Genomic DNA, 26,059 nt, shown 5'->3' with positions numbered 1-26,059 from the left:
TCCAAGAACACATTGTGTCGTCAAAGTGGGGACCGCCTATACTCTCAAAACATTAATGTGACTAAACATTTCTCTCATTGATGATTTTTGATGATTTACAGCGGTCTCCGGGTATGGCACCCAGCGGGCCCGCCTCAGCAAGGATTCCATAAAGGACTTTGATTGCTGCTGCCTGAGCCTGCAGCCATGTAAAGAGCCCGTCGTGACGTGAGTAAGATTTGGTTTCCACCGTGTAACTAGTCTGTCATTTCAGTGCTGCAGAAAATATCAGTGATGAGACCCAAACACTCACAAGCTGAGTCTGTGGAATTGGATTGATCTAAGTTTGCATATTCTTGTAAATACAGAGGAACTTGACTTCTCTGAAATAATGTGGGGGCAGGGAGACATGAATAAGATAGTTGCGGCGAAGGGAGCTTTATTCTATTCGTACTGGAAAACACATGACCCATGTTTTGTCTTCAGGACAGAGAGATGTGATGATTAAAGATGAAAGCCCAGGCAAATATGATACTTTTCAGTAAGAGAGTTTGTTTTGAGCACCCGTTGAGCAAAAGTATTTCATAAACATAAAACTGCCATTTAAAAACGTAAACCACATTAAGTTTTCTTTGTGGAAGGTGAGTGGATAGAAACCAAACTCATGCAACATGGATAATAATGCAGGGATTTTTACTTCATGTTTCCCAGTTATGATGAACTATTGTTTATCATAACTGATAAAATACAAAAATTGTTTGCCAAAGAACTCGTTCCCTGATACAAAGCAGTATCCATCACGCTTAAGTGTTTTATTTACAAGAGTGGTCCAAGCAAAGCACCTGTTTTTTAAGTAAAGCTGGATTAAATAATGTGAGACTTGTACACATTGTCTTAAGGGTATTGCTACTTAAAAATGGTCATCGTTGATTGAGTACACTTGAATGTACCATGTTTTGCTCAATGCAATTAATATAATTTTCTTTACACATGGTGTTGATTGCAAGCCTAATGCTTTTGATCATATCTTGTATTAATGCCACTTAACAGAATTTTGGCCGAGAAATTTAAAACACACAAAGAACCATTGCCTAACTGAACCACATCTGACTCGCCAATCTGTTGAATTAGGGTTAAAACAGAAGGCTGGTTCATCGCAGACTGCGTGGGCTTAACGCTCAAGAGTAAAGACGGTGTTTGGGAAAGCACCCAGCAGTTTGTGGCCCTTCTCCACTGGCTGCACATTTGGCCTTCTTTCCCGGCAGCAGCGCGTGATATGTTGTTTCTCCACATAGCGCACACTTTGCAATCCAAACTCATACACGTCATCTGCTAACTGTAGCAGTTGTTTCTTTCCGTAAACATTGTGGTGAGACATCGTGCGGTCTCATGGGCGATTATAGTCATTGTACTTAATGTTTGTTGACAGCAATGAAGACTTGTTCAACTATTATTATGGTGAAATTTCAATTTAAAGCTTTTGTGACTGCAGGGATTCATCTTCTTGGTTCTTTCAGTAAAGTCACGTAGACTTTACCGAAAGAACTAAGAAGATGTTATTATGGTGATCGGGTTAAATGGAAATAACTCACTTGTAACCAGTCAGCGATTCAGTATTTGACGGTCAGCCTTTTTTATTCTGCAGCACTTACTGCAATATAAATTCCAGCGGTTATTGTATCAGCCCTACTCAGAAAATGTACTTGTCCTTTGTTATCTTTTGCTAGTAGGTCCCAGGATGTTTACGATTCCCTCCCGATTCCCTCTGATTCGGCGAATTTGTCACGTTTTGGGAATGATTATTATTTTAATTTATGGTGATTGTAGCAGCCACTGGTGGCTGCAGAGGTTTTACAGATTTCGATGCATGTATCGTTCGATTAAGGAGCGATATTAATAGAATGACCGTTTTGCTTTGCACTTAAAACACTTAACCTGGCATTAGTGTAAATAGAATACAGTAAGGTCTCAGAGTACCCCCGCGTAAGCGCGAATTCGCGTAAGTTGGGGTTCGCCTACACGAGTGTATATGTACGTAAATATTTAATAAAATAAAGTACTGCACAGTAGATTATTCATATCATCTGTGTATGATAAATACGAGAGATGCGAGCTGGGTGGACTCGTTTCTTTCACGGGCTAATACAGTTACACGCCATCAAATACATGTTCACATGATGGCGGGGGTGATTTTACTCGCTTCCCGCCCCGTGCGTGAAGTGCAAATATGAGTCAGGGGTCGGTCGTGTATGAGCAGGTCCCCCGCGTACTCTGAGCCCACGTACTCTTGAGACCTCTTACCCTACTGGTTGAATGGTTTGGGAGTTCTGAAGGGAGACCAGCAGAAATGTTTTTGTTGTCGTCATGTTTTGAGTGTTTGCACGACAATGAACTTTGCATTCTACATCTGGCAGGACAGTAGTTGTTATTTTTTGTGTTTTTAAAATAAAACAGAGAACTGTAAAAACAATAATATTGTCTTTAAAAGCCTTATTTAAGATCTCCAATTGTTAAGAGAAAAAAAAACTGCCAAAGCGTTACTGTGTTGTTTTCTATATGCACCACAGAATGATATTCATTTTGAAAACATACATTTCTTTACATAGAATAAGTGCCATGAAATAACAGTATTACTGCCAGTTAAAGTTTTATTGTTGCCCATTTTCTTGCCATGTGTTCGATATTAATTTTTGAAAGCACCATGTAAAAAAGGACGAGTAGGAATATATTGTGTATTTAAGCTGTCCATAGGAAGAATGGTTTCGACACAAGAAACTGGACCGCATAAGCATTTCTCCAGCATCTGCTATGCATAATCGTCTTGAGTGGAAGGCGTCTGGCAAAACCACTTCTCTTGCTGGGTCATGACTCCAGACCTCCAGACGAGAGAGTCCCCACAGTCTCATTAATTAACAAATCAAATAACGGAACAAACCGCAGCAGACCACACCTTTGCAGACTATTTGAACAAAAAAACACTGAGAGATTGCCTATAACTTTGTATAGAAAACCCTCACCTTGATCTGGCTGGAGACAGCTTTAAGGTGGTTGTGGGTAGAAGTCGATGATTATTATTGTTTTATTGTGAAACCAAGCAGTGTTTATGCAGTTAAAAAAAATGTATCCTCCATCTTTCATTTTCTTTGTTCACTGCTGCTGTGATTGCAGGCCAGATGGATTTCTGTACGAGAAAGAGGCAATCCTGGAGTATATTCTTCACCAGAAGTGCGAGACAGCCAGGAAAACAAAGGTACTTTTATCAGTCGTGCAATATGTTCACGATTCTCAGTTATTTAAAACAAACGCCATGAATTAAAATGTGGCCTTGGCTTTCACTGGTGCTCACATACAAGGCAAACTTTTTCCGATGGTGCATTATTCACACTGTATTGTTAAACTGTTGATATTGTACAGGGTAAATTATTGATTTTGGTTTTGGTGCAGCTGTACGAGAAACAGAAGAAAAAGAAGAGCACAGAGTTACAGGAGTTGGCAAAGGCTGAGAAGGAGTCCAAGGTGAAGGCGTTCCTCGCCAAAGAAGGCTCCATTATCTCCAAGCCCCTCAACCCCTTCGCACCCAAATCTGCTGCTGGTCAGAGCTTGCATTCACCTGCAAAAGCAGCTGCACAGTCACCTGCACACACTAGCACAGTCATCCACAACAACCGCTGTTCACCACTAAGTGGCGGCGACGTCACTACGTCGCTTGTGCCAAACTCGGTACATCTTGAGGCCACGTGAAGTGTCGAAGGCTCGTTGGCAGAAGATCACGGGACACACCCAGGTGCCATGAGTTGACTGACTCAAATGACTGGCAGATTTCACCACCTGTACTCCCCAATGTGCCAACTCGCGTTTTAGCCGCCCAGCTCATTGTATTGAGTGTCGCTCCTCTGTCCTCCATTGTTGTTGGAGGGCGCCTACCTCCAACTGCCCAGTCGTGTCCTTCACGAGCCTCCTCCACAGAGCCCGTTCTTGACACCGCTGGTACCAGTCATCAGGCAGTCCAACCAGCTCCACATCCTTTTATACGGCATCAGTCCATTTAGCCCCCTCTATCTGCCAAACAGAAGCTGCTTGGGCATTCGGTGGCTGGGCATGTGGGCTATATGACCCAGCAAAAACAGCCTCTCCTGCCAGAGGAGGTTACCGATGGGACCCGGCCGGGTACGGGTAGGGTACCTCTGGGATGAAACCATGTTGCAGGCGTGGGTGGGTTGATTCTAGGAACTTGAATTGTGAGAAGAGACAAGACGTTGGGAAATGAGTGACAAACGGTTACTCACCAGTGACTCACGGCCTACCCGTACCCGGCCGAACCAGGGTCGCAAACGGGTACCCGTACCCGGCCGGGTACGGGTAGCCGGGTATCGGGTAGGGTATGGGTATCGGGTACCCGGTTGCGACCTCTGCTGCCTCGGCACAAAAACTTCTACACTCTCTCCACAACAGCCCCCCTCTTCGTGGCATGCTCCAGGTTCAGTTTTAGCATCTCCAAATCATTTTCAGAGTGAGTAGCAATTATCAGTTACCAGTCACCTCCACACACTCGCACAAACATCTTCCATTTAGCCTTAACAGACTTTTAAACCAAGCGATGTAAGCGAGCACCTATGAAGGTCGACATTCCACATGAAGGGGGTGGGTGGCCAGCATAACGGCCTGCCGCCATTGTCACCCTCTTGGCAACGTTGAGTCGATCTAGGGGAGGCCCAGGACTGGTTCAGATATTCATCACTAGTGTTGGCCGTAAGCGGGAATCGAACTAGGATCTGTGTACATGTTGGTCGTAATTCAATGCGCTAACCGCTGCACCTCTGCTCCCTGCACACTGGCATAAACACACTGGCACAGTCCCAAATACACCGAATCGAGTGGTCACTTCTAGACCTGTGCTCTGATAATTGCACATGTGCTTTTGTCAGTACAACATGCATATGTGTCCATAAAGTTTATCTGACTTTCTGAAAGCTCATTTACATCTGTTCTGTTTATCAAGTGAGGCTTTTGTAACTAATTATGTTGGTAAGGTTATTTTTCTTTTATTCAGTCATGATTATTCAGCACATTTTGGATTTTTTATGTAAAACCTATCATGTCACCTTGGGATGGGCCTGAATTTGTCGTATCTTGTAAGCTAAGGTTGAGCCTGAATAGTACTTTAATGGGTGACCAACATGTACAGAAAGTTATTGGCTGTGGGGATACGTGGGCAGCAGAGGGCAGTGCAATAACATGAATTGTTGTACTATACTTATACACTTCCACATCTATGGTCCCCACCTTCAACCTGTACTGACAGTTAATTGACCCCCACGATGCCGTGGGGTGGCCCTCACTGAGTCCGAGTAGTGAATTAACACAAGTGGCTTTACATGTACACTGTAATAACGGTCTTTACTAGCCACATGTTTATTCTCATCAACATATAAATCTTTCGATTTAAAGCTTTCGTGACTGCAGGGATTCATTTTCTTGGTTATTTTATTATGTTTTATTTTTTATATTTTATTATTTTCCTTCTACGCGACTTTACCGAAAGAACCAAGAAGATATAAATCTTTACCAATTGTTTGCAATTTTCAATATTTTAAATTTGTGTCTATACACCTTCTGTTGCTACAATAACCTATGTTATGTTATTGTAGCAAACCAATTGATTAAACCATCTAACGGTGTTTTTTTTACTGAACGCGATCCAAATTGCGATTGCTTGCACATCTGCCAGCGAGCGCGGAGGAGCCGGCTGCAGGGAGCAGCAGCACCAAGGCCAATCTACATGACAAGCAGCTGCCCAGCTTCTGGATCCCGTCACTCACGCCCGAGGCCAAGGCTACGGAGCTGAAGAAACCTGTAAGTGAGCGCGCGTGTGACGCGATGAAGGGCGAGAGCGCCCTGTCCACACCCTTCCTCTCTTCTTCTGACCAGTCGTCTTGATTGGGAGCCGTTCAATCAAAACGGTTTAGAACAACTGGTGTAAATGGTTTTTCAGTTCTTACTTTCTAATAACAGCAAGCGGCATGCGAATGCGCTTGGGAAAAAAGTTTAAGTCACTTTATATTACTGGCTATGGCACGTGGATCAGAAACATTGACGAGGACAACATAAATTGAACAAAAGCTGAAGAGTGCACGAATAAGAATATGCATACTTGGCATTAAACTGAGAAACAGGAAGAGGAACACATTTATTAGAGAAGATATGCACTGACTGTTAAGCCAAAGAAGTGGGATTTAGCAAGATGATGGCTGTTGGATGAAACTCTTGATGGAGTGTCGTCAAAAGGAGGAAACATCCGAGGGCATGTCCATCATGGAGATAGATGTTTCGCGAGACCAAGATAGCAACAGCTTGGAAGGCCTTCGTCCAACAGTGCATGTATCTTGGCTGCTATTGATGATAAAAATTAACCCGTAAAAAAAAAGTTTTTCACTATAAATCCTTTATATGCGTGGCGGCTAGAGTCCTCTCGTCCTCTGGTTTGAGATGGCTGCCACCTATGGGTCAGATGATTGCCTGCCACCATTAAGCAATTGGTAATTAAATATATTTTTTTTTTTCCTAAAAAGTGTAAAGTTATGGAAAAAAAATTCACGAAAATAAATTGTCACGCACAACGAGTCTGTGTGCAAAATGTCAGCTCGATTGGATCACGGGAAGTGGGTTAAAAAACGACCGAAAGATTTGCACGGTCGTAAGCGTGCAAGCAAGCAAGCAAGTGAACTTAATATAAAGGATTAAAAAAATGTTTGTGATTGGTGTGAGCTTGATGCACTGGCCATTGCACTGACCACACCCCACGTCTCTTGCACGCACATGGGATTATGTTTTGTGCCCAATATACAGCAGGTGCAACAGTTACAACCGCATTGGAGCAGGACAATGTCTGTTTGAGTTCAATTCCACAAACATGTTACAGTCTTGGCAGAAACAAGCAAATGTTAATTTAATAAATTCAAAATAAAGAATGTTTACATTCTGTTTTTAGTGAACATGATAAGCTTCAATACTTTGGTAAGATGTTTTTTTTTCTGCTGCAAAAGATGTAACATGTTTGCGGAATTGACCAAAGATATTCATCGCTGGCAAAGTTTAGCACCCTATAGGGCGTATTGCTTTTTATAGTCTTTCAAATAGGAACTTGCATACTGAGATGTAAAGAAGCATAATTCCTCGAATAGTTTAAAAATATATATATCTTTTGCCATAGCAACCTGCGCTTGGGCAGTGAATAATGTGGACACATGCGCCTTCCCTTAAACATTGGTGAAGTTGAAACTTGACAAATTTAGGCTGCCTCAAGAATTTGGTCTGATGGATAAATAAGCAGCGGAGCGTTTTTTAGATGCACGTTTCTAACTGCCGTACGGCAACTCATTTTTATGGGGACTTTGTTGCACCCGATAATTTCAGCTGTCACGAGTTGTGTTAAGTGCTAACAAGCTGTGTATTGGTCTAAGCAACGAGTGTTCTACACTAAAATAATGGCTTTAACATTCAGGGTGGGTGTGTGGGAGCGGATATGAAGGGCATGGGCTTGTTAAGGGCGCTGGACATATTTATAGTGATGTCAGCAGCCTGAAGTTTCTCACCAAGCTGCACAAATGGGCCTTCTGCAAAAGGAGAGATATGTACTTGGGGCAGGGTGCCAATCCTTCGTAAAATAGCGAGTAAGGGACCTTGAAAGAGGCCAGGAACCCCTGTAAAAAGTGCAGTGGTGTATATCACAGCGGCATATTTATCCAAACACCAGATTATATTCCTTGCAAGCTCCGCGTAGCTAGCGCAGGTGTAAGTTTTCTCAAATGAAGAGGAGTAGGTTGCACACATTTTTAATGGGAATTTCCATGAGAAAAACTCGCGCATAGTGTGTGTTTGCAATTTTTTATAGATATAGTTTGTTCAATGGGAACTCTGTGCCTTGTCTCGGCCAGGTGCGTTATCTTGTGTGCTTTGGTTTATGCTCACAAGAATGTATTACAGCAATGATTCACTGAGCCACGGGGGATTATGGGGTGGCATTGGTGGTTTAAGAGGCTACACCGTCATCATCATTATTATTAGCTATGAGCAATCCTCTCCTGGATGAAGTTCTTCCCAAGCCATCACTATCTAGCATGGTCTTGCGATGCACCAATCCATCTAGCACCTGTGCATGAGTTTATAGATACCCGTAATCACCAAGACCAGTATTGTCTGGGTTTGTCTGCTTTTCTTCTGCATCGTTCGTAAGGGAAGATAAATGTTGTCTTTTTCGAAACACTTACATCACTGCAGGCATATGGTCCAACGCTTTTGTGGGGAGTTGAGGAATTTTCACATTGCGTTATCCTATAAATAAAGGTAATTGTTACCACTGTGTTTTGTAATCCTCTATAACATGCATTCCTGCAGTCAGAATGCGTAATTGTGCTCAGGTTCACACTCCCCTTGAATAAATCAGGTGCAGATCTGCCATTGCCTCTGTCAGGATTCAAATGAAAGAATATGAAGGAATTTAAATATCAGTTATCCATATAATGGCAGTACAAGTATGTGTTTCACGAGGAGCTATATATATTTATTATTCAATTTGTATTTCATGTTAGCTTTCAAGTTTATTTTGTCAGATGAAAACCAATATCTGTTTTCACTACCTAAAGTCTGTTGTGTGTTGATGCATTAAAGATAAATGTTCTCAGTTCCTTGCACTTGAGGAATTCGAATAAGGGATTGTAAAATGGTGCTGGCTGTGAGCTTGTACTGTGGGTGCCGCATATCGGTGATTTAGTGTATTTAGAATTGCGGCGGTCATGACAGCCTGTACGGCGGGGCTCTGGTGTTTGGGAGCACGACAGCACTTGATTTATGAGCTGAGGCTTAATCCTGCACAGCGAGAGAACGGTTGGCTGACTATCGCCCCTCACAACGTGCTGTTGTTGCCGCTAAAGAAAGCTTCTATTGGCGGCAACACTGGTTGCCACAATATTTGTCAATATCCACGACCAGACTGAGACCAAATCACCTGGAATACGCCCAATTTTTCCCTGGAAACTAAGCAGGCTTTAGCCTGGCGAGGGCTTATATGCACGTGGAGTTGTCCCAGGCAGGTTTGGTGGTGCTACACAGTGGGCATTAGGCATCTATTGTCCTGTACTTCTGTTCTCCCACCTCTAGCCTGCTTGCCTTGACCAACTCGCAATCACCACCATCCAGGTGAAATATTGTCATTCAATCACCACCATGGTGGCATGGGGGGAGGCTGTCATCTAGTGGTTGATTGACAAAGGGATGCAGAAAAACTATGTTTTTAATCTAATTGAGTAATATAAAACCTGAAGCTAATATTGCGCTACATCTAGTATAGAATCTCAATGCCAAACTTTAGAAATGCATCTGATTGAATTGTTACTTGCCTGATAAAAGCTTTGGAAGAGCTGAAAGATTGGTTGGTTACGCTGCAAATGTTGGCGCAAAGGGCAGCTTGATAGTGCAATGAACATACAGGTACGTCTTGTTCACTCAATGCCTCTGAAGTTCACACTGATTTATGTGGAATTTCGGTGTGTTTTTTCTCCGCAACTTGTTAAGTGAAACTTAAAATATTACTGATGTATCACATGCATGAATGATATTATTAGTGGCAGCTGAGACATGGAACATGCACTTTAGGGACAAGCACAAAGAACATCAAACGAAAGTGGTCATGGCTCTTTTGGTAGATGAATGGATTGCAGCTGCGCATCTGTAGATAAAAACAACAAGTTTCGATTTAAAGCTTTCGTGACTGCAGGGATTCATCTTCTTGGTTCTTTCGGTAAAGTCACGTAGAATGGAAATAATAAAATAATAAAAATAAAACATAATAAAATAATTCTCACGACGTTTCGGCCACAACGCAAGCAGCCGTCCTCATGTGAAGAACAGGTCTGTCGAGAAGAAAGACAGACCTGTCGAGAAGACAGACAGACCTGTTCTTCACCTGAGGACGGCTGCTTGCGTTGTGGCCGAAACGTCGTGAGAATTATTTTATTATGTTTTATTTTTATTATTTTATTATTTTCATTCTACGTGACTTTACCGAAAGAACCAAGAAGAAAAAACAACAAGCTTAGAGAGGCCTTCATCCAGCAATAGATAGTAGCTGATTATTATTGTTAGTAGCATTACACAGGATACTTACTTCCTCACTTAAACACCATAAATAAATTAATTACTTTATACAACAATAAATTACATTGAGACGTACAATGCTATATCGCATAGTTGAATTACATTGTATTAGCAGAGGTGTCTACGTGCGGTGCAAAAGAAGTTCAACATACATACAAGATGCTAAATGTGTGTAATGGGGGGGCTTGAATGTTTAAGCCACACTCCATAGATACATTTAACCTCATTGGAACCTCATTTGCCAGTCAAAAATATGTCTTTGAGTTGTGTGCCTTTTGGTGTCATCTGGTCCAACACCATGTGAGACTATGCTCTAAGGAAAGCTGTCTCAGGTGTGGACCAATCAACTTCAAGGACAGTGCATACATTATCAGAGTTATGTTTTTTTTGTTTGCATTATGACTGCAGGTATTGTGGTCTATGCAAACATGACTCCTCGTAAAAAAGGTGTCAGTTTTGTTGCCAGATAAAAGGGTAAAAAAACAATTATTACATTTAACCTGTTATCTTCGTCACGTATAGAATAGGCTCACGGTGGTCCCTAATGCAGTGTTTTCTAGCAATTGGTTTCGCTTGACCCATGTGACTTCGGTGTGCAGCGGGGTGTTTGTTTTGACTGCTGATGCATTGCTTGGGCCCTCTTGACGTAAATTGTCAGTGCTGCTCATCTTGTTTGCTTACACGTACTCTAAGTGGGTAGATGGCTGCAGTTGGTGAAATTCATAGTCTGGTGGGTCAGAGAATGACTTCATTAACCCCAGTGACCTACGCAAGAATTCAAATTGCCACCCTGATTTGAGAGGGCCTGTGCCATGTTCTAAGGAGCAAGAACGTCAGTTTTCAGTGAGGTATTCATGAAGGATTTAGTGATACGTCATGATACATGGCATGTCTTACAACATCACATATTAATCCAGTTATGAACATATTAGTTAATTTGTGGTTATCCATGTTTTTAATCCAAGTGGAGTATTCCTTTATAAATAATGATATGGACAATACGATACGATTCAAACTTTAAATCTACCCCTTGAAATGTAAATGCTTATAAGCGGTACATCATTGTGTGATTTTTTTTTTAATCTATGCAATGTTAGTTATCATTTTAATGCTCGACATGGTGGCCCAAAAATGTGTTTACCAAGATGAGTCGACTTTATTTAATTTATAAACGTTCAATAGCTTCGATGATTTTGCTTGTCATTTTGTATTTTCATTTTAGTTAAATCTCCAGAGATCCATGACCAAACAAGGCAGATTTTTGTCCTTAAAATAATAAAAAATCTAAAAAAAATGTATTTGTACATCTCAGTCAATGAACGTTTGGGTGCCCCTGCATTATAGGCATTCCCATTTTTCATGTAAACATATATAACATGGTATTGTTATATATATATAACATATATCACTTGGTATTGGGATAAACAGGGTGTGGGAACATTCGAGCATAATTAGTGATTTGTTTTCAATTTAGCTTTAAACACTGTCTCATCCATCAACGTTTCAAGCACAATGTTTCATAGCAGCTGACAGTTGATTTAACAAACACATTGGAGAATGGATGTAAGTGTTTCTCAGCCTTCCCTTGGTAGCTGATGCATTAGAATAGATAAGGCATAATTTATTACCTGGCCCGCTGTCAATGATGGTGTTTTTAGGCCAGTAAATTTAGATTATGCCCATTGAGCCTGTCATTTGCGTGGGGAAATAGAAGAGGTCCTGTTGTTGGTGGAAGTTACTTATCTGCAAAGTGCGTGTTTACACGTGAGTGACAAGAGAGCAGATAGCTGAGGCCCCTCACAGCCTCTCTCGGAGTGAGTCCCAAAGGACGATCTGGATATTCTCACGAGAGATGGTTATCGCTCTCGTAGATGCTCGTGATAGATCTGGTCATCATGTGTTCGTATCCACTATGTGTAAACAACAGTTGTGTTTTATATAATTACATGAGCACCTATACACCAAATCACATGGAATGGGCATGGTTGAGCTTGGCTATGTATGTATGTATGTTGAACTTCTTTCGCACCGTATGTCGCCAAAAATGCTAATCGGAGGTGCGGGGAAGGACCGCAAACTAAACACAAAAAGCAGTTGTAAAGAAATTAGTTTTCAATCTAGATTTAAAATGGCATAGCTCCTGTGGCTTCTTACTATCGGTAGAAAAACCGTCCCAGGCGACTGCAGCAGCCCATACGAAAGCGCGCGATGCAGTGACCGTCTTTGTTCGATGGTTAGCCGAACGCTGCTGCGAGGATGACCGGAATTCACGTGATGGTTTATGCTCCATGACGAGATCGGCAAGGTATTGTGGTTCATTTGTGGAAAGCACTTTGTGTCTAAAGAGTGCGACCTTATAAACATGTGCTTGGATGGGTAATCATTCGCACAAAGAGGTTGTCATGGGACTGCGTGTTTACGTAGATGACGGCAAAGGGCAGTGTACCACAATCTATAGCTGTGCTGAACTTATATTCCCCCCTATTCATACTCCTCACCTTCACGACCCTTCACTGACCAACGTGGTGAAGTATGGTCGATATAACCTATGGATCTACACTGCACAGGGAAGCTGTCATACACTCCTGCATTGACAAAAAGCTGTACATGTACGTACATTAAAAACAGTGTGATATAGTTTGATATGTGCATCAGCAGTTGTATCTTGTCTTTTTACTCAGATGTAAGCCCTTTACCTATTTTCTGTACAGGGTTTTGAGCCGCATTTGCATTCAGAGGGGAAATAAATACAAATCATTTTATGAGTAAGACATTTTTATTCTAGATTTGAAGTTTTCGTGACTGCAGGGATCCATACTCTTTGGTTCTTTCGGTATTGTTGAATTAAGAAGAGAAGCAATAATTTATAATTGGCTAATATTAATTTTCTGTACATTTCAATGCCAGAGAAAATCCCCACCTGAAATAGAGATAAAAATATAAAACATGTAAAATGTCCACAGATATTGTGTCAGCTTCAAATCAAGATAGAATCCTCCTTATTGTTCTGGGCATGTTATTGCCCTTCAGTTGGGTGTCCCTCGCACATCATGGCTTCATTACGTTGCGGTCCACCAACAAATCTCAAAATTACTCCATCCCAGATGGGAACCACAATATGCAATCCAGAGTCCCATTAATTTCCCACAAATATGAGGAGACAATTTCAGCACCTCCAAATAACATTTTGCCATAGGTGCATTTCACCCAAGTATTTTACAGTTAAAACTAATGATATATGACTTAACCATGGTTAAGCTATGTTCTCAGTTGTAGTGAGTTGGTCTCAACCTAGTCACATGATTAACAATCTATACAGGGAATTAAAATGCATGCCTCTAGTATGGATAAATATACCTACTGAAGTTATTTCGGAAGTAGTTGTGGGACGTCATCTTTTTCGGGGCCAAAATTCGACACAAGACGGTGCACTTATAACTACAGGAGTTCTCTGATGTGTTGTCATGTTGTACTGGGTGTTGTCTGGCTTGATCTCTGATGTGTTTCCCTGCACATGTGTGGGAACTTATTCAGGAATTTAATAGTTCCCAAGTAGTTCTTTAAGGAATGGAATAGCTCCTGAAGAAGTTTGCCGTGGTACAACCTGAAAACGCGTCGGAGCTATGCAGCACGAGTGCGAACGCCTACACAGTAGAGCTGTGAGATTTTCGAAGAACTTTTATCGACTCATCATGGAATATAGTCGTGCAACAAAGGGGGAAATAAAACAATTACAACTGCTAGCGCAATGCGACAGATGTTGCTAAAACTAACGGAGCGGTCGTTCTGCCTCCCCCCGCCGCGTGCAGGACAAGAACGTGTATTGCCCGATGAGTGGGCGTCCCCTGCGGCTGAAGGATCTGTACCCGGTGAAGTTCATGGCGGTGAATGATCGCGACACCAAGACGGCGCTCATCAGCAAGCAGGAGCGCTTCGTGTGCGCCGTCACCAACGACGTGCTCAGCAACTCGGTGCCGTGCGCCTTGCTGCGTCCATCGTGAGTGCCACAGCCTGAGAACCCACCACCACCACCCACCACCCCCCACCCCGTCCCTCACCCGGGATCACAAAACTGGAATGCAGCGAGATCTCCGATTGGCATGGTTGGGTCCGTAAGGTTCAACATGCATCTATATAAATAGGTACCTTAATCTGTGTGTGTCTCAAAAAGCTGTAAGATACTTCCAGACAAGGTAGAAAGCTGACATTTGATGTGTAATTTTTAGGACACAACAGAAAAAAAATAAGGCCCCCCCAAATCTCGATTTTAAGTGCCCCATAAACATGTTTGCGCGTGTCATTGACAAACCGTGCAAAACATAAGATTGCGTTTTTTTTCTTTTGATAGAGCGTTAAACAGTAAATAAAATTAATGCAAGAACCATTGTTCGATATTTTATTGTTTTTGAGATATTTCGGATTAAAGCGGTTTGGAACTAAAAACTTACGCATTTTTTTATGTTAAAATTTGAATTATTCGAAAATTGAAAAAAAATAGGATCTTCCCCTCCAGAGTATTAAGTTAATAATTTTTTGTTCTTTCTATAAAAAAAGGACGGAATCTTTATATTGAGCGGTTTCTGATGGGTACGTCTTTAAATATAAGAAGTTGAAGCAAGTCGTCAAAAAACATTTTTTGCAGAAAAATACACATTTTTGGAGTAGTTGGTGTCTGATCGTAGATAGAAAATGTAAAAAATCATGTCAGGTTAATTCTTAGATTTATTTAAAACTTTTGCCTGGTGAAGACGAGCTTTATGAACGAGTACAGACTTAAGACATGCATATTCAACCTAAGTGTGTAGCACAGGGAAGTGCAATATTTTCCTGACTGAGGAGTGAATAGAACCAGTACCAGCCTGCTGACAAAACTAAAGTGCAGGAAGAGATGTAACTATTCAACCTGACAGTTTATCGCAGAGGTGGGGAATTGTTTCCTGAGGGCTATATTGGACGTTAAAATACTTTTGGGTTTTCAACCTGTTTCTAATTTACTATGTTTCTAATTTCACTGCAAGATGCCCTTGTCAGGTTAAAAAATATTACCCTCTAGCACTGAATTAGTGCAGCTGCGATTCTTTAATTGATGCACAAATATCGTTTGGGGACCGTTTGAAAGTGGGAATCCTCATTTGGACGTGGGCCATGTGAACATTTATTTGGAGGGCTTTTAGGTCCTCCTTTATAGCACCATTCCACCACCTGTGTGGATGGCCTCTAGTTGCTCCTTCCACATGGCAGGACAAGGCCACGGATGGAAATTGGTTGGCATCAATTGTTTTCACATACCCAAAACAAAGAGTCTGTATTTTGCACCAAAATCTCATGCTGGCCTAGCTTTTTCCCTTGTATAATAAGTCTAAAAGAGCTGTTTTAACTGTTATCAGCCATCATATAGAGATGGTATAAACACTGAACTTTTTAAACTTCTTTATACAATAATACAAATGTACACATATGAGCAATGAACCTAACCATATCATCAGCCACGATGGAGGTCATTCCAAGCGATTGCTATCTCTCACTATGTTGCAAGTTCAGCAATTCATCTGGCAATTTCACAGGAGCTGATTTCATTGCTCCATACACACTGTGCACATCCTCTCGGCCATCTCTGTCACTAGTCTCGTCCATTCAAGTCCACTTGCTGTTCTTAATGGTCAATATGACAATGAATATATTTGACTTGCGTATATGTGCTCTGATCCATGTGTTCCTCCTCACGTCGCACTTTTAACCACACATCTCTCCATGCCCCTTTGAGAACTTTTTAACCTTTGTTCCACGATCTTTGTCAACGTCCTTGTTTCTCAACTATGTGTCACAACAAATGTTAGAAATGTAGAACCTAATATGCAAGCTCTTCTCCACGTTGCTAAGGGCGCTGTACATGGACAAACAGCTTCGAGAATGAGAGGGGTTCTCATCCAAATAACCGCAGATTGATTGGCGGCAATGGATAAAGGGTTATGGATAAATATAGTTTCCGCTGTACTGGCGTTGAAGCAAGAAGCATGGTATCACTATGAACACGTTACTTTAAACAATCTGCTGCTCACACTGATCCAAGCTGTACCAAACTGTTATGAACATAATCTAAACCCGCCATAACATTGAACATAACCATATAGCACTATTATCAACATTCACTTAAAATCCACTTATACTAATTCTGAACCTATCTATACGAGTATGTTATCAACACTTAACATAAACCCCTCATACAAATAATGTTCATAGCTATTCACTTTATGAGCACTAAACTCATAACGTAAAATTGTAATTCTGAGCTGAAATGCCCAACACTAGCACCATCGCTAACTCTCACAATTTACCTTATCCCCTCCACTATTACCCCTAAGCCAAAATGGCAAACACGAGACCTAATCTTATTGCCCTATAACCTTTGCCTCAATCCTAACCCCGCCTGAGAGCCTAAACACTGACACTTAAACAGAAGTTCTTTCTACACCCGGTAACCCTCCCGTGCACAGTACAAAGGCCACGAAACCCCCCCCCCCAATAATTTGTCATTCCCGTTCAAGGTTTATACGTCGGCGGTGGAGCGCGCGTTATTTTAATGTTGTAAATTAATCCGTAGATGTTGAAAACTTGGGCACTTTTTCACCTCGGTGGAATGTGGTTTTATAGTGCGGCTTGCAAGCGGGTGTAGCTGTTGGCATGGGCCGTAAAAGGGCCACCGGGGGCTCATTACCGTCAGGCGCATTGCCTGCGCTTGAGGCATAACAGAGCACTTTGTAGCGCAAGCACTGTGTAAAACCCCCTGATGGCCAGCAGTGGTCACGCGCCTTTAACAGGGATCATAGCCAATGCCAGTAGTGCTTGTGTTGTTCACTTACGGACATCTGCGTTTTGCGCTAGGCAGCACAAACGCATCTTGTGTAGATGTCGCAGATTTGTGTTCTCTTTCGTGGAATTGACGTTTAACAGGATGGCATTTTAGCGACATTTAGGTTTAGTTGAACCTGCTCGTAGTGAGAAGCAGTGAGTGTTGAAAGCATTTGTTGTGTTTAAATCGTGTCACCTCTCACTGTGCCACAGGGAATACTGTTGTCTGGCTTTAGAGGAATGTTCTTTAAACATTGGGCTGATGTATTATTCTGCGGGGAACTGGGCACCAAAAAAAAGTGAGGTTGTGTTCCCTTTAATTATTTATTTATCACAAATTCTGGTGCTTAGCATTGCGATACCATCACACTTTTCCGGTCTCCATACCCATTGGAGAATTGAGAGGAAGTTTTAAATAAATTGACATTCTTTGGTTATCAATTTGTCATCCCAGGGATCGCTGCGTTTGGCTCTTGCTACATATTTTGTTTTAAGTAGAGAAGGCCAGATGGTATGTGCGACGAGATTTTAGTTAAAGGTATTAATAGTCACCGAGAAAACATCATTTAGAGTCCCAAGACTCTTGTGTACCATCAATCTCGGCTTCATTTTCTTATTTCTCTGCCAAGTTGTCTTAAAAAGTAAGCAACAAGTTATTCCGTGGTGTGTGTGTGTGTGTTCTGTTTGGCTGTATACAAAAATAAGTAGTCTTTCATTAAAACTGCTATCTTTACAATTTGGCCGCATCTAAAATAAGTAATTGATGGACTTAATTACAATTGTTCTGCTTGTTTTGCAAATCAGGCACTAATCTTAATTTTAAATGATTTTCTTTATTGTAATGTTAAAATGGGCACGGCAATGATATATGATGTGTGATTGTAGCTGGCCTCACAGACATAGCACAGACATCATCATTCTATTCAGAATAATAGCATTTAAGGGAATTAACAAAAAATTATTCACTTTTCGTACATTTTGGGTATGAGTTATTTGTCCTTAATGAATTGCAGAATGTGGTGAAATACACTAATATTGAGGTTTATTAATGAAACAATTTTAACTGCAGCTGCTAAAACGTATCTGTTGCAGTTGTATTTACTGGAAGTAGAGCAATCTGCTTACATGACGAGGCTTTCTCCACCTTCAAAAAACTTAAATAAAAAAAGTGAACGGAAAGTTTTGATTGGCAGCTTCTGCAAATAAAATGCCAAAAACAACTTGGCATGCAGTATTTCATGAAAAAGTTACTTTTTTTGTGCGGTAAGACCTTACAAATTGTTCGTGGATAAATCGAATGCTTCCTGCATTTCTGTGTTGGTAGTAGTGGAAGCTATGCTTGGCATGTCTTGCCTGATATCTGCTGTAGGATTCACCATGTTTTAGCAGAGAACCGAGCAACCTCGTTTGGCATGCCACTGCATTCCAGCATAGCATGGTCTCTGTATTTATGGAGTGTGGAGATGTAGTTGCCACTGTGTTATTACAAAAGAAAATAAAAAATAAACACGAGATAAAATGTTTTCTCAATATTTTTCCAATGTGCGGCATTTCTCGTGCATTGGCTGTTGATTTCTGCATTTTTTTTTACTCAATGGTAACTCATTGTACATGGCGACTCTTTGGGGAGGCCATCATCCAGCAGTGGATAGATGATGGCTGCTGATAATAACTCCGTGTATATTAATCATCATCATCTAAACGTAATTTTCAGCTTGTATCGAACTCCGTCTAAACTGCATATAGACTAATATTCTATAGTAGTTATTTTATGAACACTTTAAATGCACGCATTTTTTTTCTGAGCAGAGCTCCTTACAAAACCATTAGTAACAATTAAGTCCCACATTTGTTTTCAAGTCGTTTTTTTGCATTTTCCATTCAAAACAGAAAATCTTAACTCTAAATGAAGATGATTCAGAAAAAACACAATTTTTTTTTTTAAGTAGTTCTTGACCTTTGTAGGTTGACTGTAGCAGTCATGGGATGTGAAAGAAAAAGGTTTCACTCGAGATTGAATAGTGTCGCTGGCATTAACCGGGATGACCGCATGTTTTTTTTAAACTGTAAATACCACTTTGAAACACAAGTATACATGTCTGATGGGCAAAACAGTTTTACTTCACCTTTCTGGCAACTCTTTAGGCCATACATGGGGGGGAAAAAACCCATTTCAGCACTGTTGTATGAAAGTAAAACTTGTTTCGGGGAGACTGCACATGGTGTGATCCTGGCTCATAATCCCCAAGTGCAATAATACGGGTGTTACTGTGACATCTGTGCGCCAGTCCACCCTTCCTGGCGGTGGCGGCGGCGGTGGTGGTGGGCGATTGACGGGGGAAAAAATCACCTTTGGTTCTACAAGAGCAACGCTCGTACGCACCTGCAGAATGCCCCTCGCGGGCCTGACCCGGAGAAGCCGTGCCAAGTGCCGCGGCGTGTGATTGGAGTCTTTACTCGAACTTTATTTACGAGCTTTTCCCTGCATTTTCATTTCTTGCTTGTTAATGGCCGTTGGACCCTGCACAGCTTGCGTCCCAGAAATAAGCACACCGATGTCTTTGTTGCTGGCTTTCTAAATTATTGGCACTGACAAAATGTCGCACATTTCAATGAAAATACCCCTTGCAATACATACGAGTTAAAATTAATTTTGGCAAAACTTTCATTTTCATGATTGGTTCAGCATATGTTTAATATGCGTTTGGTTTATGTTAGCAAAGCTGGTAATAATTTTGCTTCAGAATGTGTATTCTGACTTTTTTTTTATTATTTATCATCAAGGTAAAGCATAGCCATCCATTTCCCAACGCCAGTGCCAAAGAGGTTCTTTTGCGTTTGCAACAGCGCCAGTGAAAAGTGGCCACAGCGGATCGGACATGCGCGTGGCATTTGCAGTTTAATACGCTGCATGGCACTATCGCATTCAATCAAAGTTATGATCAGTCGTTGAACGTTGGAAGGGCTGCCCTTTGCCTCCCAAGCCCAGTCCCCTATTTGTGTACATCTGCCCCGAATAGCCACAGCGACTTGACCCCAATAGACATGGCAGCCCAGTGTCGCAGATTTATCTGATGATTCAGAGGGGTTGGGGCAAGCGTGGGGTGAAGTGTTTCCGGATGACCGACTGGCAATGCTGTTTTTTTTAAATGTATAATATATTTATTTACTTTATCTTCGCGGAGCCTGTGCGCAGTCTGCCATTTACCCTGACGTTAAAAAAGATAGATAGATGCTGATAGATGTTATATAAAAGGTGAAAAGTGTTTCATCAAAGTTTATAGTGGCATTGGGACCGATAAAATGTGATGTGCTAATGTAAGGAGGTATTAATCGTCTTTTGTGCACAAAGTTGAAATCAAACATCTTTTGTATAAATGTAATGAAACGTGATGGTCCTGAGACTGACACATTCTCTTCTTGCAGCTGTTTATATCAGGAGAACTTACAGCATATATTAAGGATAATAAGGCTCCAAAGGAGTTATTGTTTTCTAAAGCATTTTGAGATGCAGTTGCATTCGGGCATTATATACATTTAAATTGTGCTTGTTATATGGTTGATATGTATCGAGGCTTTGTGTCCTCTGTCAAACAGGTTTGAGATTTGCATAATGAGAAGAACAGATTTTAAATTAATGTTTACACTCCATTGTATCACTTGTGAAGCTACTGCGACATCACTTCCTTTACACTTCAATTTGCCGTTAATCAGGAGTGTAGCAATGCATCGATTAATATTTATTATTTAGGCTCACAACATGTACGTGAAATTGCACCGTGGAATCGGAACGTTACAACAACATTTTTATTTTCAATAAACTGGCATTTTGTTGATTTAGAAAAAAAAATAGCATTGGGCCATGTGTGTGTGGGGGGGAGTGGTGGTGCAGTGGTTAGCACACTTTAGTGCAGTGTGCTAACCACTGCACTACAAAGCTGGCCACCTGAGTTCGATTCACGCTCACGACCAATAACAGTGGTGAATATCCGAACCGGTCCTGGGCCTCCGCTAGGTCGACTCAGCCTTAAATGAGTACCCAGTAAGGTGTGTAATCATCAACACTGGGGAGAAAAAGGTGGCCGGGTGTCGTGTTTTGCCACACCACTCTGTCTCGGATGCCGTGGCGACTTTCAAAGGTGCTCGCTCACAGCACTTGCCCCGACAGTCTGTTACAGCTATACAAGGGAATCTTTGTCTTTGTCTCCCATGTCAATGCAGGGGTGCCGTGGTGACAATGGAGTGTGTGGAGAGGCTCATCCGCAAGGACATGATAGACCCCACCACTGGAGAAGCACTCTCCGAGAAGGATATCATTCAACTCCAACGGGTGAGTGTTATACCCAGCGTTGCCACGATATTTCCACGGTACATTATTCATTTCCACGACAAAATGATCATTGAGATATCTGTTATCCATCACTTTGTCTTTATGTTTTATGGTGTTTGTGCTCTTGCTGTACTTCCAGTACAAATAAAGATGATTTCAAAGGTCATAGACTGCAATTCATTCAACATAAGCATGTCATATGTGTTTTAATAATTGTAACTTATAATGCAGGTGCTTTTCATTACAATTATTCGATGAATGAGCTAAATGATGAAGTCATAACTATCATGCCATTTATTACAGAAAACATCTTGCAAATCATTAATTTAATGATTAATAGATATTTACTTCGAATTTTCATTATTGGCATTTTGCTCTATGGAGAAATATTTCTCAAGAAATTAATTATTATGGTAGAAAGTATATTTCCCAATGATTAATAAACCAAAAGAATCACCATACAAAAAGATAGTCTGCAAATAGACAGTATGATTATCGTGAACCGTATGTCGTACCATGTTTCATAGTATCTCCATATCGCAACAACACAAGTGATCATGGCACACACATGTATGTTTACACATGGTGTCGACACATTCAGGCTCAGTTGTGAGCAGCAAAGGGTATTGCAGCAACATACTATTATACTTTACTTATATTATGCACATATGTGCTCCCCACGTTCAGAAACATGCACAGACCAGAGTGGTAAAGTTGGTAAATTAATCCCTACGCGCACTGCACAACATCCCCTTCATCCAGCAGTGCATTAACAAAGGTCCGCACAGAGTATATGTGGGGATAAGTTGTTCATATGTCAACCTTATCCAATGTTTTTAAGGCACCATACTGCAAGGTGCAATCTTGTCCTCTGAAGGACGATTGTCCAAAATATGAGCTCATGTATTACATTGTGAGAAGGCGGTTTTAATTATGAATGTGAAATGTGTTGTTTATGTGAGCTATTACAATAAGGGCTTCTGTGTCGCTGCACAGAATGGGATTGTTATACTTAAATAGTTATTTTGTTTACGTTATTGATGATATTAATAAGGAGCTTGTCAGAGCTGCGTGCTGCCTGTTTACAAACAGGCCTCTCGTTTTGTCAGTGAGCCAAATGTAATTTTGGCGAGCACGCGGCACACCGTGACCTTTCTTCGCGAAGATCCTCGGCGGATCTTCAATATCCGCTGAAGGAGGGCGCAGGGACCCAGCTTCTTCTTCTCTTCCAGATGGCTGAGCACATTTTGACCCTGAGCCCACACGGATGGTGTGGCCTGGAATGAACAAATCTTTGGGATGTAGGCAAAAGCAAAACCCGTGGCATCCAGTGTTTCTTCGCCTCTACCGGTAGCTGTGGCTTCTGCTTAGAGATTGGAATTAAAACTAAACAATGTAATTGTCCTCGTGAAAAACAAGGTTGTAATAATGTGATGAACAAAACTTAAAAAAATGTCAACGCACTCACTTTTCCAACCACGTGGTAAACATCAAGCTTGTTGTACTTGTATGTGATCATAAATTATTTGTTTGTGTGCCTGTGTTGTATTGAGTGTGTGTATGTGTTTTTGTTGCTCATATGCACTTGCGTTGTATTGAGCGTGTTTGCGTCAGTATTGTACTGAGTGTGTGCACCTGTGTTGTGTTTAGTGTGGCGGGAGCAGTTGTGTAGTGGTGTTAGCACGCTGTGCTACGAACAATAACGATGATGAATGTCTGAACTGGTCCTGGTCTTCCCCGAGGCTGACTAAGCCTTAAATGAGTACCTTGTGTGGTGTGTCAACAACAGTACTCTGGAAGCAAAGGCAGCCTAGTATGGTGCTGGCAAGCCCACGACCTCGTGTACTGTGCCCACTTTAATAGGTGCTCGCTAACGACACTCGCCCCAACAGTCTGGTAAAGGCCATATTGGTGATTGTTGTTTTGTGTTTAGTGTGTGCGTGTGTTGTATTGACTGTACGTGTGCTTCTATTGTATTGAATGCATGTTGCACTATTACTTAGGCTTTTCATGAATACATTATGTATCGATTCACTGAAAATAAGTAAAATGTCTGCCTCATCTTAGTTGTATTAAATAATATCGTTGCTTTTTTGTATGTTTGGAAGCCGTTACTAATAACAGGGTGAGGCAGTGCAGCTGACACAGCCTCAGTTCTGATATTTTTGATATGTATTAATTAATTTCACCAAACTGCTTCCTGCCTGCTTTTCTTCCATCCACGTCCATTTTCTGGAAGTCTCTTGCCCGTACAGCCCATAATGCTCCACCTTATACACGTATTAAGCTGTCGTCTCTACTCCACACACACACAGCTGCTGATCAGTGGCACAGCGTTTGCAAGCTAAACTTCATACTGGATCGTGCAACTTACAGCTCTTCCAGCGGTATTTATTACTCACGAGCTGCAAATCCTTTTCTCCAGTGGTTTACCATTTCCACGGGGGAGTAGGCAGCTGTAGGGGTGTGCGCGCCACTTTATTTACATTATGTGGATTAATGTGGGCGTTTCCCAACAGCGAAACCTCTAAAAGCAATGTGGATGTTTATTTTAGGAGTGTACGGTGTGCATCAGTTCAGCGAGAGCTGCATTGTGGTTACTGCTCAAGGTTGCGTTGCCCTCACCCTGCAGAGAGGGGGTGGTTTCATCATGTCTGTGTGAATCTGGAGTTAGCTAGAATAATGGGTTTGCGTTCAATGACGTGCGGAGCAAGTGCCGGCAGAGGAATGCAAACTCTTTATTCTGTCCCACCCTGCACGTCCCTGTGGTTGTCTTTATTTTCGTTTATTTTTTCTCTCTGTTCCCAGGGTGGCACCGGCTTCTCAGGCTCCGGAGTGGCACTGGAAGCCCAGGAGGCCAGGCCGGTCATGATGGCTTGAGCGTAGCGGCACAGGAGCTCTTCTGTTTGGACCGCTCACCTTGATTAACAACTGCATTGAACCGCACATGGATGTTCACACATTTTGTTTTATGCAAGTAACATAGTTTGGGTATATTCCAGCTGGTGTTGATGCCTGCTTAGGTGCATGTCGACTTTATGTATCCAAGTACTCTCTCCTATTTATAAATACATTAAAGAATGATTACAAATTTGGGTGGGGGAGCGTTGATGCAGTGGTCAGCACACTGCACCCAGCTACCTTCGATTGATGCTTGGCCACGGCTCAGGTCACTGGCAAGGGATATCTGGACCAGTCCTTGGCTCCCCTTCAGCAAGGTGCATTGACCAGTAAGGTGAAGTATGGACTTAATGACTGACAGGGCATGGTGATGCCATTTCTCTGGCGGTATATTGATGAAGGGTTAAAAAATTAGACATTCGCTATGAATACATTTCTTGTCTATTTCGGTTACATTTTTTTCAGTTAGAATAAGTTTTTATTATTATTGGATATTAAAGTTTAGATTGAAAAATATCTTAAATGTTTGTTCTATGGGAGAGTAAGATACAATGAATTTTTACCCACACAGGTATGGTATTGGACCACAAATTCAACCGAGGTTTGATGCACAAAATAAATTAGGCAGAGTTTCTGGGTAAATTGAATTCCACTGAATTGGCATTTATAGTTCCAGTCTCATAAATTTTAAGTTTACGTACAGAAAATCCACAGAATGAGCAGAATGTGTTTGCATATTTTCCTGTTGTGTGTGCTGAATTAACAGCTCTGGGTGTTAGCAAGGTTGTGAAGGAATTTCATCCTTTAATAACATTTTTTTTTAATAAGTGTCATCTGTCTATGTAAACATGATTGCACAGTGGTGTACAATAAATGTGTGAAAAATAATGTGCTTAACGTCTTGTGTAACTTGTATGTAAACGCATTGTACGACGACGCACTTTAACATACGTACAAAGCATGTGCCGTATTTTTCATTAACATTAAGTAAATTGACTCCAGTTAATTCTTAGTGGAAAATATCAACGATCAAGTTCATATTTTTACGAACAAGTGTTTTTTTGTGGTGGGCCAATCCTGCAATTCAAGACGGAGGTGGCAACGGTTGGTGGATCACTCAAATTTGTGAAAATCCCAAATGCTCTGGGCTAGAAGGTGGCCAAAAGTTTTGACAGTCTAGCATGTGGGTGCTCGAATGCATTTGTGTGGACATGTTAATGTTACGTCCTCTCATGCGTGGGCTTTCTCCAGGCATTTCCGGTTTCCTCCTACACACAACGCTCCTTGAATTGGTTCATAAGAGGGGTTTTTTTTGGGGTTAGATCACTTAAATATAAATGTGTCGTTAAACCCGCCACCACCCGACAACCAAGTACGTTTGTCACGTTATCATTACATGCTAATTCGTTACTAGTACAGCACACAGGTGTGTTGGAGAGTAAACCCATAACATTTACAATTCGACTTAACTTTCGTACACTGCAGGAATTCATATTCTTTGGTTCTTTCGGTAAAATCAAGTAGATAGAAAAAAAATTAAGTGAATTAAAATATCACGACGTTTCGATTGCAACAGAAGCGGTCGTCATCAGGAAAAGGGGTTAGCCTCTAAAGGCAAACTGTTTATAAAAGTTTGGAGATGGGCCTAGCCCCTATCCAAACCTTTATAAACCTTTGTCGATACACTTAGCCCAAGTCTATCAGCAAACCCCAAGTGTGTCGGCAAAGCCCAAATGTGTCGGCAAAGCCTAATTCTAGCAGCAAAGCAAACCTTTGCTGATACACTTGGGCTAGGCCCATCTCCAAACCTTTATAAACAGTTTGCCTTTAGAGGCTAACCCCTTTTCC

The 26,059-nt window shown here is 41.4% G+C and overlaps 1 protein-coding gene across 2 annotated transcripts in view; it reads left to right on the top strand.

The window, feature by feature from the left end:
- Positions 1-25,103, top strand: part of NOSIP (nitric oxide synthase interacting protein) — a 31,983-nt gene extending 6,880 nt beyond the window's left edge. For both annotated transcript variants that reach the window (XM_078859012.1, XM_078859013.1), the window contains exons 3-9: positions 102-207; positions 3,148-3,229; positions 3,424-3,571; positions 5,708-5,832; positions 13,941-14,128; positions 21,202-21,310; positions 24,119-25,103. In XM_078859012.1, the coding sequence (XP_078715138.1) occupies positions 102-207; positions 3,148-3,229; positions 3,424-3,571; positions 5,708-5,832; positions 13,941-14,128; positions 21,202-21,310; positions 24,119-24,190 (830 nt within the window). In that variant the 3' untranslated portion in view covers positions 24,191-25,103. The remainder of the gene's footprint in view (positions 1-101; positions 208-3,147; positions 3,230-3,423; positions 3,572-5,707; positions 5,833-13,940; positions 14,129-21,201; positions 21,311-24,118) is intronic.
- Positions 25,104-26,059: the final 956 nt, after the last annotated feature.

Source organism: Lampetra fluviatilis, chromosome 8, assembly GCF_964198595.1.
Source record: "Lampetra fluviatilis chromosome 8, kcLamFluv1.1, whole genome shotgun sequence".
NCBI lineage: Eukaryota > Metazoa > Chordata > Hyperoartia > Petromyzontiformes > Petromyzontidae > Lampetra > Lampetra fluviatilis.
This window is presented reverse-complemented; position numbering and strand designations above follow the sequence as displayed.